We start from the raw sequence: 18665 nt of genomic DNA on the forward strand, positions 1-18665 counted from the left end.
TCGGCCCATTGAGTCTGCACCGGCCCTTGGAAAGAACACCATACCCAAGCCCATACCTCCACCCTATCCCTGTAACCCAGTAACCCCACCTAACATTTTTGGACACTAAGGGCAATTTATCATGACCAATCCAACTAATCTGCATATCTTTGGACTGTGGGAGCAAACCGTAGCACCCGGAGGAAACCCACGCAGACATGGGGACAACATGCAGACTCCGCACAGACAGACAGTGACCCAAGCCGAGAATCGAATCCTAGGACCTGGAGCTGTGAAACAACTGTGCTACCGTGCCACAATTTTTTTTTGTTTCAAATTATTACTAATTGAAAACCTCTTTTCATTCCTTTTCCTTCTCTCATGGCTGTGTGTGTGGATATAGATGCGACAACTATCCCCAGGGTTTGATGCTATAAACAATACATCTGAATGAACCCTAAAGAGACTTTGCTGTGGGTCAGTTGAAAATTGATATCACAAACAGAGCATTTGGGGAAACACGCCACAGTCTAGTTCAAAAATTATATCTGCCTGCAGACAGACGCAAGAAAATATTTTGCCTCCCTTCCATGTCATCTGTTCCAATAAAAGCAAATTACTGCGGATGCTAGAATCTGAAACGAAAGAGAAAATGCCGGAAAATCTCAGCAAGTCTGGCAGCATCTGTAGGGAGAGAAAAGAGCTAACGTTTCGAGTCCAATGACTCTTTGTCGAAGCTTTGTCATCGCAGTCGAAACATTAGCTCTTTTCTCTCCCTACAGATGCTGCCAGACCTGCTGAGATTTTCCAGCATTTTCTCTTTCGTTTCACCTGTTCCAATACCTATTTCTTTGGCTTGGTCTGATTGCAATCCTGTTAAGTGTTGTTACGGGCAACCAAAACTGCACACTTCCAAATAGTTTGAATTGAAGATGTTAAGTTTACCCACATCTGGTTACTGGTCAGTTGGTTTATCTTTCTCTCCCACTGTCACATTGACTGAGCTCATGTCATAATTTGCAATTAGCATTCCCCAGAATTTCAAAGAAAATGTTACTGCAGAAGATTTAAGGAGACTTACCTCTTCTCTATGTATCCTGGACAAGTAGTTGACAAACAGATTCTCAGGACCAGGAGGCTGCAAGAGGCAAATAAAGTTTGGAGCCATGAACTTTGTATTTGGGGATAATTAACATTATTTTCAATGTGTCAAAGTTAATTGTCCTTTTCTGATGGCCTTGTGGGTTAACACTAATCGACATGGTACTGATTCATGGTATTGTAAATGGAGACCTGCTGAAGGAAACTGCCTGGAGTTCACATCAAGCAGTGGACAACAGGCTCCAATGTCCCCGAGTCTGGAAGAAAGGAGACCTAAAATTTCTATGACCGATATGCACAACGGCTCTCCAGTCCAGAGAGCAAGTGTGACAGCAGACACCAGCTAGGATATTTTCATATGAAAAATAATACTCTGTGAATGTTGAAAGCACTGAGTCAGCAGTGAAGAGGTTAATCACAGCTCGAACCTGGATCATGTGGCCTCACCTCTGTGTCGTCCATGGCAGTGCTTGTTGTGGTCCCATCCACAGACGGGCTCAGGCTGGTGGAGGCATCATGGTCCAGGGTGGCAATGAGGACCTGAGCAGCCACCTCCACCAGGGGCTCCCGGTAATCGGAGAAGAGGAGATGGTTGTACGGAAAGCCATATCCCACAGGGTCATATGCACACACAATGTTCAACAACGATGTAAACAGCGGCAACGCATGCCTGAAACACAGCAGTCAACCACAAGTCAGTGAGAGAGCTTACAAAACAACTAATTGTACAAACAGTGAGTTTCTAAGTGAGAACCAGTGCAACGTTCAGGGAGAAAGAAGGGGCAGAATCTACACAAAGCATAGGTGGTCAATTGATAGAGTCCAGGAGAGTCAGGGATCAGACACTAACAGAGTCCAAGACAGTAAGAGGGTCAGGGGTCAGAAACTGACCACACAGAATACCAAGACTGGGTGGGCTGAAAGTCAGAAATTATTCTTAACTTCGAACAAGGTAATGTCACCTGACAAAATAATGCTCGGTTAGAGTCAACGAGCAACACTATTTCACCAATTACGCACTCAACAATTCATTGCCCACTTCACATATTTGATCCAATCAAGGTCATGGGCTAAATGTCAGAAGTGAGGATAGCTACCCTCGCCAGCAAGGAGCTTTGGCAAGTCAAAGGTCAGTAGAGGCTCCAGGGTCCCAAGTTCGATTCCCAGCTTGGGTCATTGTCTGTGGAGTTTGCATGTTCTCCCCATGTCTGCGTGAGTTTCCTCCGGGTTCTCCGGTTTCCCCCCACAAGTCCCGAAAGACTGCCATTAGATAATTTGGACATTCTAAATTCTCCCTCTGTGTTCCCGAACAGGCGCTGGAATGTGGCGATTAGGGCTTTTCACAGTAACTTCATTGCAGTGTTGGTGTGAGGTGCCCCGGAGAGTGAATGCCCCCACCTCGTGCGCGAGGTTGGGGCTGATACAGCTGAAGGTGGTATACAGCATGCATCTCACAAGGGTGAGGATGAGCCGGCTCTTTGAGGGGGTAGAAGATGTGTGTGAACGTTGTTGGGGGATCCTACAAATCACGTTCATATGTTTTAGTCCTGTCCAAGGATGAAGGATTACTGAAAGGAGATTTTTTAGGGTAATCTCTGAAGTGGTGCGCGCGAAACTGGACCCGGACCCTCAGCAGGCCATATCCGGGATCTTGGACCAGCCGGGGTTAGAAATGGGTGCGGAGATCAGCTGTTGTAGCCTTCGCCTCGTTGAACGCCCATAGGCGGATCCTGTTGGGATGGAGATCAACCTCTCCACCCTGTGCCCTGGCGTGGCAGGGTGACCTGCTGGAATTCTTAACTCCAGCTTAAGTTTGAACTCCAAACTTAAATTTGAACTGAGGGGTAGGATGGAGGAGTTCTGCAATTCATTGGCATTATCAATCATGCACTTTCAGGAATTGGATTACATCGAACATTGGGGGGGGGGCTGTATGTGTTAATGGTGACTATGGGTGATTCCTGATTCCTTTTTGTTTATGTTAGCATGCAGGCAGTTGTTTGCGGGTTGGTGGGAGGATGGGGTTGTTGTTGTTGATGATAAGGGGACTGACATTGCATTCGTTATTGTTACAAAAATATTTTTTTTAAACTTCATTGCAGTGTTAATGTAAGCCTACTTCTGCCAATAAAGATGATTATTATGGGAGCATCCCCCATGGAGGTGGTGGCTGAGTTGAGGTGGGGGGAGGGACCAGGTGAGAGACCCCATCCCCGATCCATTTGGTGACATGGAATGTGCAGGGGCTGGGGGCCCCGGGAAAACGGGCAAAAGTTTCTGTTCACTTGAAGAGTTTGATGGCCGATGTGGTGCTTTAATAGGAGACCCACTTGAGGGTGAAGGATCAGGTAAGGTTCCGGAAGAGCTGGGTAAGTCAGGTGTTGCAATTGGGCTTTGATAGTACGGCCCGGGGTGTAGCAATTTTGACCCGGGGTGTAGCAATTTTGATTAACAAAAGAGTCCATTTCAGATGCTGAAGGTGGTGGCTGATCAGGGAAGTATATGTGTCATGGTCACAGAGGTGCTGGAGGGCACGTTTTGCCAAATATAGATGCTCCAAATTGGGATGATGTGGATTTTAGAAAGGGGATGGTGGCGGCTATTCTGGATTGTTTCTTGGGTTTGTTTTTCTTGCTTTATTGTTTTGTACCTCTCAAAAAATGTTTAAAATCAATTTTAAGCTTTCCCTGGAGATTAAAACATAGAACATAGAAAATACAGCACAGAACAGGCCCTTTGGCACACGATGCGGTGCCGAACTTTTGTCCTAGATTAAGAACAAATTAATCTATAACACATCATTCTACCGTAATCACCCCATCATTCTACCGTAATCCATGTACCTATCCAATAGCTGCTTGAAGGTCCCTAATGTTTCTGACTCAACTACTTCCACAGGCAGTGCATTCCATGCCCCCACTACTCTCTGGGTAAAGAACCTACCTCATGACATCCCCCCATATCTTCCACCATTCACCTTAAATTTATGTCCCCTCACAATGGTTTATTCCACCCGAGGAAAAGGTCTCTAACTGTCTACTCTATCTATTCCCCTGAACAACTTATAAACCTCTATCAAGTCTCCCCTCATCCTTCTCCATTCTAATGAGAAAAGGCTGAGCACCCTCAACCTTTCCTCGTAAGACCTACTCTCCATTTCAGGCAACATCCTGATAAATCTCCTTTGCACCTTCTCCAAAGCTTCCACAGCCTTCCTAAATGAGGCAACCAGAACTGCACACAGTACTCTAAATGTGGCCTTACCAAGGTTTTGTACAGCTGCATCATCACCGCACGGCTCTTAAATTCAATCCCTCTGCTAATGAACGCAAGCACACCATAGGCCTTCTTCACAGCTCTATCCACTTGAGTGGCAACTTTCAAAAATCTATGAACGTAGACCCCAAGATCTCTCTGCTCCTCCACATTGCCAGGCAATTTCCCACTATCCCATGCCTCCTTACTTTCTGCATAAGCCTACCATGGGGAACCTTATCAAATGCCTTACTAAAATCCATGTACACTACATCCACTGCTTTACCTTCATCCATGTGCTTGGTCACCTCCTCAAAGAATTCAATAAGACTTGTGAGGCAAGACTTACCCCTCATAAATCCGTGCTGACTATCCCTAATCAAGCAGTGTCTTTCCAGATGCTCAGAAATCCTATCCCTCAGTACCCTTTCCATTACTTTGCCTACCACCCAAGTAAGACTAACTGGCCTGTAGTTCCCAGGGTTATCCCTATTCCCTTTTTTAAACAGGGGCATGACATTCGCCACTCTCCAATCCCCTGGTACCACCCCTTGTTGACAGTGAGGATGAAAAGATCATTGCAAACGGCTCTGCAATTTCATCTCTTGCTTCCCATAGAATCCTTGGATATATCCCGTCAGGCCCGGGGGACCTGTCTATCCTCAAGTTTTTCAAAATGCCCAACACATCTTCCTTCCAAACAAGTATCTCCTTGAGCTTACCAGTCTATTTCACACTGTCCTCTCCCAAAATATAGCCCCTCTCATTCGTAAATACTGAAGAAAAGTACTCGTTCAAGACCTCTCCTATCTCTTCAGGCTCAATACACAATCTCCCGCTACTGTCCTTGATCGGACCTACCCTCGTTCTAGTCATTCTCATATTTCTCACATATGTGTAAAAGGCCTTGGGGTTTTCCTTGATCCTACCCGCCAAAGACTTTTCATACCCTCTCTTAGCTCTCCTAATCCCTTTCTTCAGTTCCCTCCTGGCTATCTTATATCCCTCCAACGCCCTGTCTGAACCTTGTTTCCTCAGCCTTGCTCCTTCTTCCTCTTAACAAGACATTCAACCTCGCGTCAACCATGGTTCATCTCTTCCCTGCCTGACAGGGACATATATATCATGGACACATAGTATCTGTCCCTTGAACTAGTTCCACATTTCAATTGTGTCCTTCCTTGACAGCCTATGTTCCCAACTTGTGCACTTCAGTTCTTGTCTGACAGCATCGTATTTACCCTTCCCCCAATTGTAAACCTTGCTCTGTTACAAGCACCTATCCCTCTCCATTACTCAAGTAAAAGTCACAGAATTGTGGTCACTATCTCCAAAATGCTCTCCCACTAACAAATCTATCACTTGCCCTGGTTCATTACCAAGTACCAAATCCAAATGGCCTCCCCTCTGGTCGGACAATCTACATACTGTGTTAGGAAAGCTTCCTGGACACACTGCACAAACACCACCCCATCCAAACTATTTGATCTAAAGAGTTTCCACTCAATATTTGGGAAGTTGAAGTCTCCCATGATTACTACGCTGTGACTTCTGCACCTTTCCAAAATCTGTTTCCCAATCTGTTCCTCCACATCTCTGCTGCTATTGGGGGGCCTATAAAAAAACTCCCAACAAAGTTACTGCTCCTTTCCTATTTCTGACTTCAACCCACACTATCTCAGTAGGCAGATCCTCCTTGAACTGCCTTTCTGCAGCTATTATACTATCTCTAATTAACAATGCCACCCCCCACCTCTTTTACCATCCTCCCTAATCTTATTGAAACATCTATAACCAGGAACCTCCAAAAACCATTTCTGCCCCTCTACTATCCAAGTTTCCGTGTTGGCCACCACATCGTAGCCCCAAGTACCGATCCATGCCTTATGTTCACCCACCTTATTCCTGATGCTTCTTGCGTTGAAGTATACACACTCCAACCCATCTCCGTGCCTGCAAGTACTCTCCTTTGTCAGTGTTACTTTCCCCACTGCCTCACTACACGCTTTGACGTCCTGAGCATCGATAGTGAACTGTCTCCTTTAAACACTGCATTCCATGAAAGCCCAGACTTGGTTTAACATCTTTTCTGACTGACGGCACCTCCAACAGAACCGCACAGGTATGTCAGCCTGGATTATGAATTTAAATCTTGCACAGTCAAGGCAACCAGTTCAAAATACCCAAATAGATTAAACTCTTGTTGATTATTTTGGGCAGGCGGGGTGGGGGTGGGAATAGATCAGAGAGCCAATCACACCCACTCCCAAAAATAGCCACATCCCGAAATTCCTTTCTCTATCAAGTTGAAAAATCTGGGTGGTATGACCGATAGAAGAGATTTTAGAGAATGGACGGGGAAGGGGGGCAGCGGAACTGTCCCAAAAAACCCTGCACAGTTTCTGGGAATAACACAACATTCCCTCACAACGCTAGGAACCTTCTTTTTTCTGCCTGGGCCTCACCTGTTTTCTGTTGAACAGAAGAATTGGACCCATGGGTTGAGAATGTTCCCCTCTGAGGTGGGTGGGAGGTATACAGCCTCGGAGAAACATGTCAGCAGCAGCTTCAGAAGCTCGGTCCTGATGGAACAAGAGAAATGCTGGGTGAGAAAGAAAACTGCAGCAAACCCAGCTCACCCTTCATTCCATCAGTGTTCAACGGGTTCAAACCTTTGATCCAAGCACTTAGAATCTACAGCATTGCAAAGAGCCACTCAGCCCATGGTCTGTGCTGTCGTTAATATTTCCCAATTTAGTTATTTCTTCCTATTCTGTCCCCTATTCCCTTCTCCCTCATGCAGACTCAAGCCTCAATCAAGGAACCACCGCCTCTTCAATCATTCCCAATAGATTAATCCTCCCAATTTTAACAACATAGAACATAACAGCGCAGTACAGGCCCTTCGGACCTCGATGTTGCGCCGACCGTGAAACCCCTCTAAAGCCCATCTACACTATTCCCTTATGGCCATATGTCTATCCAATGACCATTAGAATGCGTTTAGTGTTGGCGAGTCCACTACATCCTTGTGAATCAATTTCCCCAATATTCAGTTGGCTTTTTGTTGTCAGGTGATGACAGTGGATGATTTTTGTTTTCTAATATATCTTTCAAATTAGTAAATGTGAGCATTAGTAAATGCGAGTTAGTAAAAGTAAGCATGAAACTTTGGATTGTTGTAAAAACCCATCTGAATCATTCGGGAAGGAAACCCACCATTTTTCCCCATGTCGGTTCTATATGTACCGCACTTTTTACCTAAAGCTGGTTCTGTATCTACTTTCATTTTGGTTCTATTTCTCCTGCCATTGTTACTCCATGTTGGTTCTATATTACTGCCATTTTTCCCAATGCTGGTTCTATATCTACTTTCATTTTTACCTAATGCTGGTTCTATATGTTCCGCCATTTTTACCCAGTGCTGGTTCTATATATGTACTTCCATTTTTACCCAGTGCTGGTTCTATATGTATCTCCATTTTTACCCAATGCTGGTTCTACCTATACCACCATTTGTACTCTATGTTGATTCTATATGTACCGCTATTTTTGCCCAATGTTGGTTCTATATGTACCTCCATTAATCCCCAATGCTGGATGTATATGTACTGCCATTTTTAATCACTGGTACTATATGTACCTCCATTTTACCCAATGCTGGTTCATAGAATATAGAATAGAATTTACAGTGCAGAAGGCCTTTCAGCCCATCGATTCTAAACCAGCCCTTAAAAGAGCACCCTACCCAAACCTACATGTCCGCCCTATCCCCGTAACCCCACCCAACCTTTGGACACTACGGGGTAATTTAGCATGGCCAATCCTCCTAACCAGCACATCAATGGACTGTGGAAGGAAACAGAGCACGGAGGAAACCCACGCCGACACAGGGAGAACGTGCAGACTCCGTGCAGACAGTGACCCAACCCAGGAATCGAACCCAGGTCCCTGGTGCTGTGAGCAACAGTGCTAACTACTGTGTTACTGTGCCGCCCACATTTTTACTCAATGCTGGTTCTATATGTACCTCCATTTTTAACCAATGCTGGTCCTCTATGTACCTCATTTCCAACACTAATATTGGCTCTTAAACATCCTTTAAAATGGCTTAGCACTCACTTTATCAAACTACCTCCAATGGTCCAAGGACATGATCCATCAGCATCTTCTCAGTACAAGCAGAGATGGTCAATAAACACTGACTTGTCAACTTCCACATCCATTGGATGATAGAAACTAATGGTTCAACACATATTCTGCTCCCCACAAAAGCTTCCTTTTATTGGAATGACCTTCACGTTACCAAAAACACCAAGTTAACTGGCCACAGCCAGAGGAGGAAATTAGGATTTGGCCTATAGCTGAATGAATCTCCAAACACTGCACTCCCCAGTCATGTCCATCCTCTAGTCATGCCTGGTCATTGCCTGCTCTGGTCACTGACCAGACACTGCATATTCTGGGTACAGCCTGGAGGAGATCCCAAGAACATGTAGATGATGGGATACAATCAAACCAAACCTACACCTGTATATTAAGCGGCACCGCAGCTGTGTCTCACCTGTTCAGGTCATGGATGTAGTTGTGCGGCGGAGAATGGGCAAAGCCCACCCCAGCCTCCCAGATGTATTCACAGCTGTCGATACAGTGAAGATCCTCAGCAGTCTCCTGAAGACAAGTGAAAAAGATTAGTGAGTCAGCAGTGAAATCTTACACGACATCCACCATCATCAACCAGAAATGTGCTTGTAATCAGCATTCAGTAAGATAACATCAGTGCTTGGAATGGGGCACATTCCATACCAGGCACCCAGTAACAGCACCAAACACCAGCAGCACAGGTTAGATACAGAGTCAAAATCCTTCTACATTGTCCCATCAAATAGGCTTGGTCAAAATATAGGTCAGAGGTAGAGATTATAGAGGCAATGGTTGGGGTCAAAGTTGATATGCAGGATGCACTGGGAAGGCCTGCTGAATGAAGTGGGGATGGAGACATAGGAAGGGCTTGTCATAATTTTCCAATCTACCATAGATAAGAGGGAGGTACCAGAGGATTGGAGAGGTCAAATATGGCGCCCTTATTCAAGGAAGGATGCCTCGAACTCCAAATAATTACAGACCAGTCAGTTTAACATCAGTGGTGATTCGGATTTAAGAGACAATAACCCCAGGAAAAAGGTCACCAAGCATTTGGAAAGGTTTGAGTTAATTACAAAAGCCAACACAGATTTGTAAAAGGCAAATCAAAGTTGCAGGAGTGTACCGGCAGGCAGGAAGGTGGTTTAAAGTGTGTCTACTTCAATGCCAGGAGCATCCGGAATAAGGTGGGTGAGCTTGCGGCATGGGTTGGTACCTGGGACTTCGATGTTGTGGCCATTTTGAAGACATGGATAGAGCTGGGACAGGAATGGTTGTTGCAGGTGCCGGGGTTTAGATATTTTAGTAAACTCAGGGAAGGTGGTAAAAGAGGGGGAGGGGTGGCATTGTTAGTCAAGGACAGTATTACAGTGGCAGAAAGGACGTTTGATGAGGACTCGTCTACTGAGGTAGTAAGGGCTGAGGTTAGAAACAGGAAAGGAGGTCACCCTGTTAGGGATTTTCTATAGGCCTCCGAAAAGTTCCAGAGATGTAGAGGAAATGATTGCAAAGATGATTCTGGATTGGAGCGAAAGTAACAGGGTAGTTGTTATGGGGGACTTTAACTTACCAAATATTGACTGGAAACACTATAGTTCGAGTACTTTAGATGGGTCCATTTTTGTCCAATGTGTGCAGGAGGGTTTCCTGATGCAGTATGTAGATAGGCCAACAAGAGGCGAGGCCATATTGGATTTGGTACTGGGTAATGAACCAGGACAGGTGTTAGATTTGGAGGTAGGTGAGCACTTTGGTGATAGTGACCACAATTCGATTACATTTACTTTAGCGATGGAAAGGGATAGGTATACACCGCAGGGCAAGAGTTATAGCTGGGGGAAAGGCAATTATGATGCGATGAGGCAAGACTTAGGATGCATCGGCTGGAGAGGAAAACTGCAGGGGATGGGCACAATGGAAATGTGGAGCATGTTCAAGGAACAGCTACTGTGTGTCCTTGATAAGTATGTACCTGTTAGGCAGGGAGGAAGTGGTTGAGCGAGGGAACCATGGGTTACTAAAGCAGTTGAAACACTTGTCAAGAGGAAGAAGGAGGCTTATGTAAAGATGAGACGTGATGGTTCAGTTAGGGCGCTTGAGAGTTACAAGTTAGGTAGGAAAGCTCTAAAGAGAGAGCTAAGAAGAGCCAGGCGAGGACATGAGAAGTCTTTGGCAGGTAGGATCAAGGATAACCCTAAAGCTTTCTATAGATATGTCAGGAATAAAAGAATGACTAAGGTAAAAGTAGGGCCAGTCAAGGACAGTAGTGGGAAGTTGTGTGTGGAGTCCGAGGAGATAGGAGAGGTGCTAAATGAGTATTTTTCGTCTGTATTCACACAGGAAAAAGACAAAGTTGTCGAGGAGAATACTGAGATGCAGGCTACTAGACTAGAAGGGCTTGAGGTTCATAAGGAGGAGGTGTTAGCGATTCTGGAAAGAGTGAAAATAGGGCCGGATGGGATTTATCCTAGGATTCTCTCGGAAGCTAGGGAGGAGATTGCTGAGCCTTTGGCTTTGATCTTTAAGTCATTTTTGTCTCCAGGAATAGTGCCAGAAGACTGGAGGATAGCAAATGTTGTCCCCTTGTTCAAGAAGGGGAGTAGAGATAACCCCAGTAACTGTAGACCAGTGAACCTTACTTCTGTTGTGGGAAAAGTATTGGAAAGGAATAATTTGATTAGAGATAGTCAACATGGTTTTGTGAAGGGTAGGTCGTGCCTCACAAACCTCATTGAGTTCTTTGAGAAGGTGAACAAACAGGTGGATGAGAGTAAAGCAGTTGATGTGGTGTATATGGATTTCAGTAAAGCATTTGATAAGGTTCCCCACAGTAGGCTATTGCAGAAAATACAGAGGCATGGGATTCAGGGTGATTTAGCAGTTTGGATCAGAAATTGGCTAGCTGATAGAAGACAAAGGGTGGTGGTTGATGGGAAATGTTCTGACTGGTGTCCAGTTACTAGTGGTGTAACACAAGGATCTGTTTTGGGGCCGCTGCTGTTTGTCATTTTTATAAATGACCTGGACGAGGGCGTAGAAGGATGGGTGAGTAAATTTGCAGATGACACTAAAGTCGGTGGAGTTGTGGACAGTGCGGAAGGATGTTACAAGTTACAGAGGGACCTAGATAAGCTGCAGAGCTGGGCTGACAGGTGGCAAATGGAGTTTAATGCAGAAAACTGTGAGGTGTTTCATTTTGGAAGGAATAACAGGAAGACAGAGTACTGGGCTAATGGTAAGATTCTTGGTAGTGTGGACGAGCAGAGATCTCGGTGTCCATGTCCATAGATCCCTGAAAGTTGCCACCCAGGTTCAGAGGGTTGTTAAGAAGGCGTACGGTGTATTAGCTTTTATTGGTAGAGGAATTGAGTTTCGGAGCCATGAGGTCATGTTGCAGTTGTACAAAACTCTGGTTCGGCCGCATTTGGAGTATTGCGTGCAGTTCTGGTCGCCACATTATAGGAAGGATGTGGAAGCATTGGAAAGGGTACAGAGGAGATTTACAAGGAGGTTGCCTGGTATGGAGGGACGATCTTATGAGGAAAGGTCTACAAAATTATGAGAGGTATGGACAGGGTGGACAGCAACAAGCTTTTCCCAAGAGTGGGGGTGTCAGTTACAAGGGGTCATGATTTCAAGGTGAGAGGGGGAAAGTTTAAGGGAGATGTGCGTGGAAAGTTTTTTACGCAGAGGGTGGTGGGTGCCTGGAACGCTTTACCAGCGGAGGTGGTAGAGGCGGGCATGATAGCATCATTTAAGAAGCATCTAGACAGGTATATGAATGGGCGGGAACAGAGGGAAGTAGACCTTGGAAAATAGGAGACAGGTTTAGATAAAGGATCTGGATCGGCGCAGGCTGGGAGGGCCGAAGGGCCTGTTCCTGTGCTGTAATTTTCTTTGTTCTTTGTTGACTTGAGGCTGTTTTCGTTAGAGAGAAGGTTCAGAGGTGACTTAATTGAGGCATACAAGATGATCAGAGGATTAGATAGGGTGGACATTGAGAGTCTTTTTCCTCGGATGGTGATGTCCAGCACGAGGGGACATAGCTTTAAATTGAGGGGAGATAGATATAGGACAGATGTCAGAGGTAGGTTCTTTACTCAGAGAGTAGTAAGGGCGTGGAATGCCCTGTCTGCAACAGTAGTGGACTTGCCAACGCTAAACGCATTCAAATGGTCATTGGATAGGCATATGGACGATAAGGGAATAGTGTGGAGGGACTTTAGAGGGGTTTCACAGGGCGGCACAACATCGAAGGCCGAAGGGCCTGTACTGCGCTGTAATGTTCTATGTTCTATGTATTCGGAGCAGCTTTACCTTTATTGTTGGACATGTTCAATGATTCCCTATCCCAGGGGTTGTTGCCTCCGGCCCTCAATCAAGCCTCCATTTCTCTCCTTCTTAACAGGGACAAAGACCCGACAAAAGTGTGGTCCTCCTATCTTGCTTTTGAATGCAGACGACAAGCTACAAGGTGCTGGTGCTCCAATTGGAGCCTTGCCTCCCAAATATTACCTTGGAGGATAAAACAGGCTTTCCCTCTCCCCAGTATCCGAACTTGAGGTAACAGCATCTTTAAATGTTGAAAAGGCATTCGACAAAGTGGAATATTTGAGATTCTTGGGAGGTTTGTGCTACGACTCCTTTGAGGGCCCAGGACTGTGCTCCATATGATTTCCCCCTTACACAGCAGAGTATGAACTCCCCCAGTAATTGGGGGCATGGTTTCCCCTTAACAAGGGGAAACTATTCAGGATAAAAACCCTGACCTGGGCATAGGTCAGGGAAGGTGGCCTTTCAGGCAAAGGAGTTATAGTTTAATTATTTTGTGTTTTCTGACAGTGTAGCGCTCCCCATAACTGTCTTTCTGACAATTCAGAGCTCCCTGAGAACTGTCTTTATGTCGGTGCAGAGCTCCTTCAGACGCAGCGCTCTCTCAGAACTGTCTTTCTGACACATCAGCACTCCGTCAGAACCGTCTTTATGACAGTGCAGCATTCCCTCAGAACTGTATTTCTGACAGTGCAGTGCTCCCTCAGAACTGTATTTCTGACAGTGCAGCATTCCCTCAGAACTGTCTTTATGACAGTGCAGCGTTTCCTCAGAACTGTATTTCTGACAGTGCAGAGTTCCCTCAGAACTGTATTTCTGCTGTCAGGTGGCTGGCTATAAATGATCCCACCACACTTTCAAAGAGCAGAGAATTTCTCTTTGGTGTTGCGGCCAACGTCCAACACTACTGAAGAAACACATTATTTGATCATTTTCTCTCCCTTTCTCCCTCTCCCTCCAGCATGCCCCATTGAAAGAACTGCTCTATTGTTCTGAAAACAGTGGGTGTCGGGCATATCCGTTGCTGTGAACCTGAAATGATGCTGAGTCTGCAGAGAAAGTAGACAACATTGCCAGAGAAAACCATCTCAAGCCTAGAAGGAAGAAAATGAAAAATGAAATGAAAATCACTTATTGTCACAATTAGGCTTCAAATGAAGTTACTGTGGAAAGCCCCTAGTCGCCACATTCCGGCGCCTGTTCGGAGAGACTGGTACGGGAATTGAACCGTACTGCTGCCCTGCCTTGGTCTGCTTTAAAAGCCAGCGATTTAGCCCAGTGCTAAACCAGCCCCTAATGCGAAGTGCCAAAACGGAAGCCTGAATTTCAGAAGGACATTAAATGGAAGTCATCCCAGTGCATCAAAGATCTTTATCCTTTTATTTTTATTCATATTTTATTTCCCTTTCCACCATCCTTTCCCCTCTGTTGTTTTTCTATATATTTGTGCAGACAGTGGGGGTAGTTAGAAAAGGGGTGTTGGGAAAGAGGTATTAGATAGTTACATTTTCTATCTGTTTAATTATAATACTGTGCATAATAAAAGGTTACGTGTGTTAAAGTTACAAACTTGGTGACTGCAATTTAGTGGGATCAACCAGTGACCGTGGGTATTTTAAAGTGGAGCTGGAATTGACGGCACATTGGCCCAGGGTGTTGCAACAATACTTCAAAATAAGTAATTTATAAAAAGTGTTTTGGGACATCAAGATTGTGAAATACACGGCAAATGTATAAATGCAAGTTTTTTTTCTTTTCTTTGCCAATCTTCTCACTGGTCAACTGGTAATGATCCCACCTTTGCGAAGGAGGGGGAGGTGCCAGCGGCTATCCTGGCCATTTTGGAGTGGAGTTGCCGTTGATAATACACTGGCATTGAGAGATTACAATCATCAATCCTAGGTGGTGGATTTTGTTACCGTCTAACCTGTCTGAGCAGGCAGGAATGCTCCAGAGAAGGAGCAGAGAAGTTGGCCTCACTGTGCATCACAAACCAGCTGACCAGCCAATAGAAATAAACTGATCCCCACTGATGTGTAGCGAAAGGTAAAAAGAGCAAGGCGGGTAGTCGTGATCTGTCACAGCGGAATACCACAGATGTCAGTGTTGGAGCTGCTGCTGTTCAGAATTTACATATAAATGACTCAGAGGGCAGGATACAGTCCAAGGCACCCGCAATTTGAATCACCATGAATTGGGTAGTGTTTAATTATACTGATGGTTTTAAAAGATCTTGAGAGATTATGTCAATGGACAAACAGCTGATACAATTCAGATGAGGAGGTGAAAGTCAATGCATGAGAAAAAATTGAGAACGATGAAAACAAATTAAACGATGACACGATTGAAATAAGAAAAGTTGCCAACTTTTGATAGATGAGTGGTTACAATCATCAGACCAAGGGGTGGCATGGTGGCACAGTGATAATGATAATCTATTATTGTCACAAGTATGTGACAGAGTGGAGCTACTGCTGTTAACCTGAAAAAAATAATTGGGTACTCTAAATTTAAAAAAATTATTGGACCAAGATTCACTGGTTGATGAAAGCAAATGGAATGTTGAGTGTATATATATATAGTTAAGGATGTAACCCATAAGCCAACGGCTGTGATATTATCTCTGGCTTAGTGCCATCATCTTTGATCTTTGGATTACAAGAAAGCTGCAGAATGATTGGGTGAATTCAGAGATTACAAAACTCATTTCTGAATTGTCGAGGGCTAAGTTATGAGAAGAGATCATTAATTCTAGGACATGAATTTTTGAAAAAGAAAGGATAAAGGAAGGTCAGAAGACATTCACCATTTAGAAAGGGACAACAGGAAGGTTAGGCATGAGTTTTTTTTAATAAGAACATGAGAGATTTGCCGAATACACAGCCAGCAACGGTGGAGGAACTGAAAGACAATGGGTTTTTTTTTGTTTACTAAAGACAGGTTAAATTTTGCTAAGGAAACCATTAGTTCCAGAGCCATGGTAAGGAAACTGATGAGGGATGTAAAAGTGAAAAAGTGGGGTAATAAAGAGTCTTTAAAACTGACTTAGGGAAATGGGAAACTGGGATGTGTACCGGGACGCTGATGGTGAGTGAGGGGAGAGGGAGGTGGGGTATTGGAACCTGGAGATCACGTCATGAACCTACGACAAGGCATCCAACTAGAGTTACCACCCTCAGACCAACATCTGGGGAAATCCACAGCCCCCTAGTGTGTGTGTTTTGTGTAAAAGCAGCTGCCAGGTGTGCATAATGGACAGGTATTGGAGTGCTACTTGTACTGAGCAGCATATTCAGTAGATACAAGATACTCAGAGCTGCACTCAAAATCCACAGGGGAAAGAGCTGCAGGAAATGCTTCACTTCCCAGTCAAGCACTTTACATTCTGCAACATTTGCATCGCAATTGCCTGTACTTAGTTCTCATTTGCATGGTATCCACAACATAAGAACATAAGAACTAGGAGCAGGAGTAGGCCACCTGGCCCCTCGAGCCTGCTCCGCCATTCAATTAGATCATGGCTGATCTTTTGTGGACTCAGCTCCACTTTCCGGCCCGAACACCACAACCCTTAATCCCTTTATTCTTCAAAAAACTATCTATCTTTACCTTAAAAACATGTAATGAAGGAGCCTCAACTGCTTCACTGGGCAAGGAATTCCATAGATTCACAACCCTTTGGGTGAAGAAGTTCCTCCTAAACTCAGTCCTAAATCTACTTCCCCTTATTTTGAGGCTATGTCCCCTAGTTCTGCTGTCACCCGCCAGTGGAAACAACCTGCCCGCATCTAACCTATCTATTCCCTTCATAATTTTAAATGTTTCTATAAGATCCCCCCTCATCCTTCTAAATTCCAACGAGTACAGTCCCAGTCTACTCAACCTCTCCTCATAATCCAATCCCTTCAGCTCTGGGATTAACCTAGTGAATCTCCTCTGCACACCCTCCAGCGCCAGTACGTCCTTTCTCAAGTAAGGAGACCAAAACTGAACACAATACTCCAGGTGTGGCCGCACTAACACCTTATACAATTGCAACATAACCTCCCTAGTCTTAAACTCCATCCCTCTAGCAATGAAGGACAAAATTCCATTTGCCTTCTTAATCACCTGTTGCACTTGTAAACCAACCTTCTGTGACTCATGCACTAGCACACCCAAGTCTCTCTGAACAGCGGCATGCTTTAATATTTTATCGTTTAAATAATAATCCCGTTTGCTGTTATTCCTACCAAAATGGATAACCTCACATTTGTCAACATTGTATTCCATTACAATGGAATACAATTAGATAGATAGATAGAGAAATACAGTACAGAACAGGCCCTTCGGCCCACGATGTTGTGCCGAACTTTTGTCCTAGGTTAATCATAGAATTTTGGACACCAAGGGCAATTTATCATGGCCAATCCACCCAACCTGCACATCTTTGGACTGTGGGAGGAAACCGGAGCACCCGGAGGAAACCCACGCACACACGGGGAGGATGTGCAGACTCCACACAGACAGCGACCCAAGTCGAAATCGAACTTGGGACCCTGGAGCTGTGAAGCAATTGTGCTATCCACAATGCTACCGTGCTGCCCGTAAAAAGAAGTTAATCTACACTCCATTATTCTACCCTAATCCATGTACCTATCCAATAGCCGCTTGAAGGTCCCTAACGTTTCCGACTCAACTACTTCCACAGGCAGTGGCAGTCCCCCACTACTCTCTGGGTAAAGAACCTACCTCTGACATCCCCTCTATATCTTCCACCATTTACCTTAAATTTATGTCCCCTTGTAATGGTTTGTTCCACCCGGGGAAAAAGTCTCTGACTGTCTACTCTATCTATTCCCCTGATCATCTTATAAACCTCTATCAAGTCACCCCTCATCCTTCTCCGTTCTAATGAGATGGTGCATACAGGTGTGGTGCCCTACCAGGGCCTAGCTTTTAGGCCTGATTAAAATTGGCCATTTTAAATTAAAGAATTGAGCATTTTAAAATCATACTGCAGTCAAACCTCAGGCAGACTGTTGGAATTCAGACTTAACCACAGTCAAATACACAACCAACAGACAAGCTGCCACAACATGTCTGGACCTGCCCCATCAATCACCCACCAGGAGATCATCGCACCCTCTCGATAGGCACTGGTCTATTGTCAGTAACCCAGATCAAGCCAATCTTCACGTCACTCAGAGCTATACAGGAACAGGTTATATGCAGCACACACCACCAGGGATAGGACACCTGGGGCGGGTTCAGGTAGCCTGCCAAACGGTCAGCAACCGGATCATTGGCTGCTTAGACCCGCCCCACTCCCGAGGCATCATTGGTAGGAAGCCAGAGGAAATGGCAAAGGACATGAAGAAAAGGGGATAGAAATAGGCATTCCGGGCCTCTCAGGAGCAAAGACTCGGCTTGCGAGGTGACCTTGACCAGATCGGAGAAGTGAAGACCAGACCAGACCCAACCTTGACCAGACCAGAAAGAAGGGAGGAAGAGACCGTCAGCGAGAACCACCTTTGTGAAGACGGGCCAGAGGAATTCCAGCGATCAGATCCATAGCCTACCAAGCCATCTTTATGGTAGTATACACTGATCTTGGGTACCTCTAGTATTATGTAGGTACTATACGGGCAATTGTGTCAATAAATATTGTTGAATTTTGAACTTGTGTTTGCGGTTTGTTCTCGTAAATAAAGACACCCGAGGTAAAACCTTTGAATAAGTGAACTGGTCAAAGTACCAGAGATTTAACAAGTACAACACAGGTCTGTCACTGTATAGCACTGATGGGTACAGGTCTCAATGTATAACACCGGGGGACAGTACAGGTTGGTACAGGTCTCAATGTTTACGGCTGG

At 45.0% G+C, this 18665-nt stretch overlaps 1 protein-coding gene across 1 annotated transcript in view; it reads right to left on the minus strand.

Annotated features, from left to right (window-relative positions):
- LOC119952914 (protein HID1-like) overlaps positions 1-18665 on the minus strand; it is a 208756-nt gene that overhangs the window by 156600 nt on the left and 33491 nt on the right. The window contains exons 5-8 of the mRNA XM_038776544.1: positions 8900-9006; positions 6801-6917; positions 1528-1750; positions 1061-1117 (exon numbers count right to left, since the gene is read on the minus strand). Of these exons, the coding sequence (XP_038632472.1) occupies positions 1061-1117; positions 1528-1750; positions 6801-6917; positions 8900-9006 (504 nt within the window). The remainder of the gene's footprint in view (positions 1-1060; positions 1118-1527; positions 1751-6800; positions 6918-8899; positions 9007-18665) is intronic.

The sequence above is a fragment of the Scyliorhinus canicula genome, chromosome 18, assembly GCF_902713615.1.
Source record: "Scyliorhinus canicula chromosome 18, sScyCan1.1, whole genome shotgun sequence".
NCBI lineage: Eukaryota > Metazoa > Chordata > Chondrichthyes > Carcharhiniformes > Scyliorhinidae > Scyliorhinus > Scyliorhinus canicula.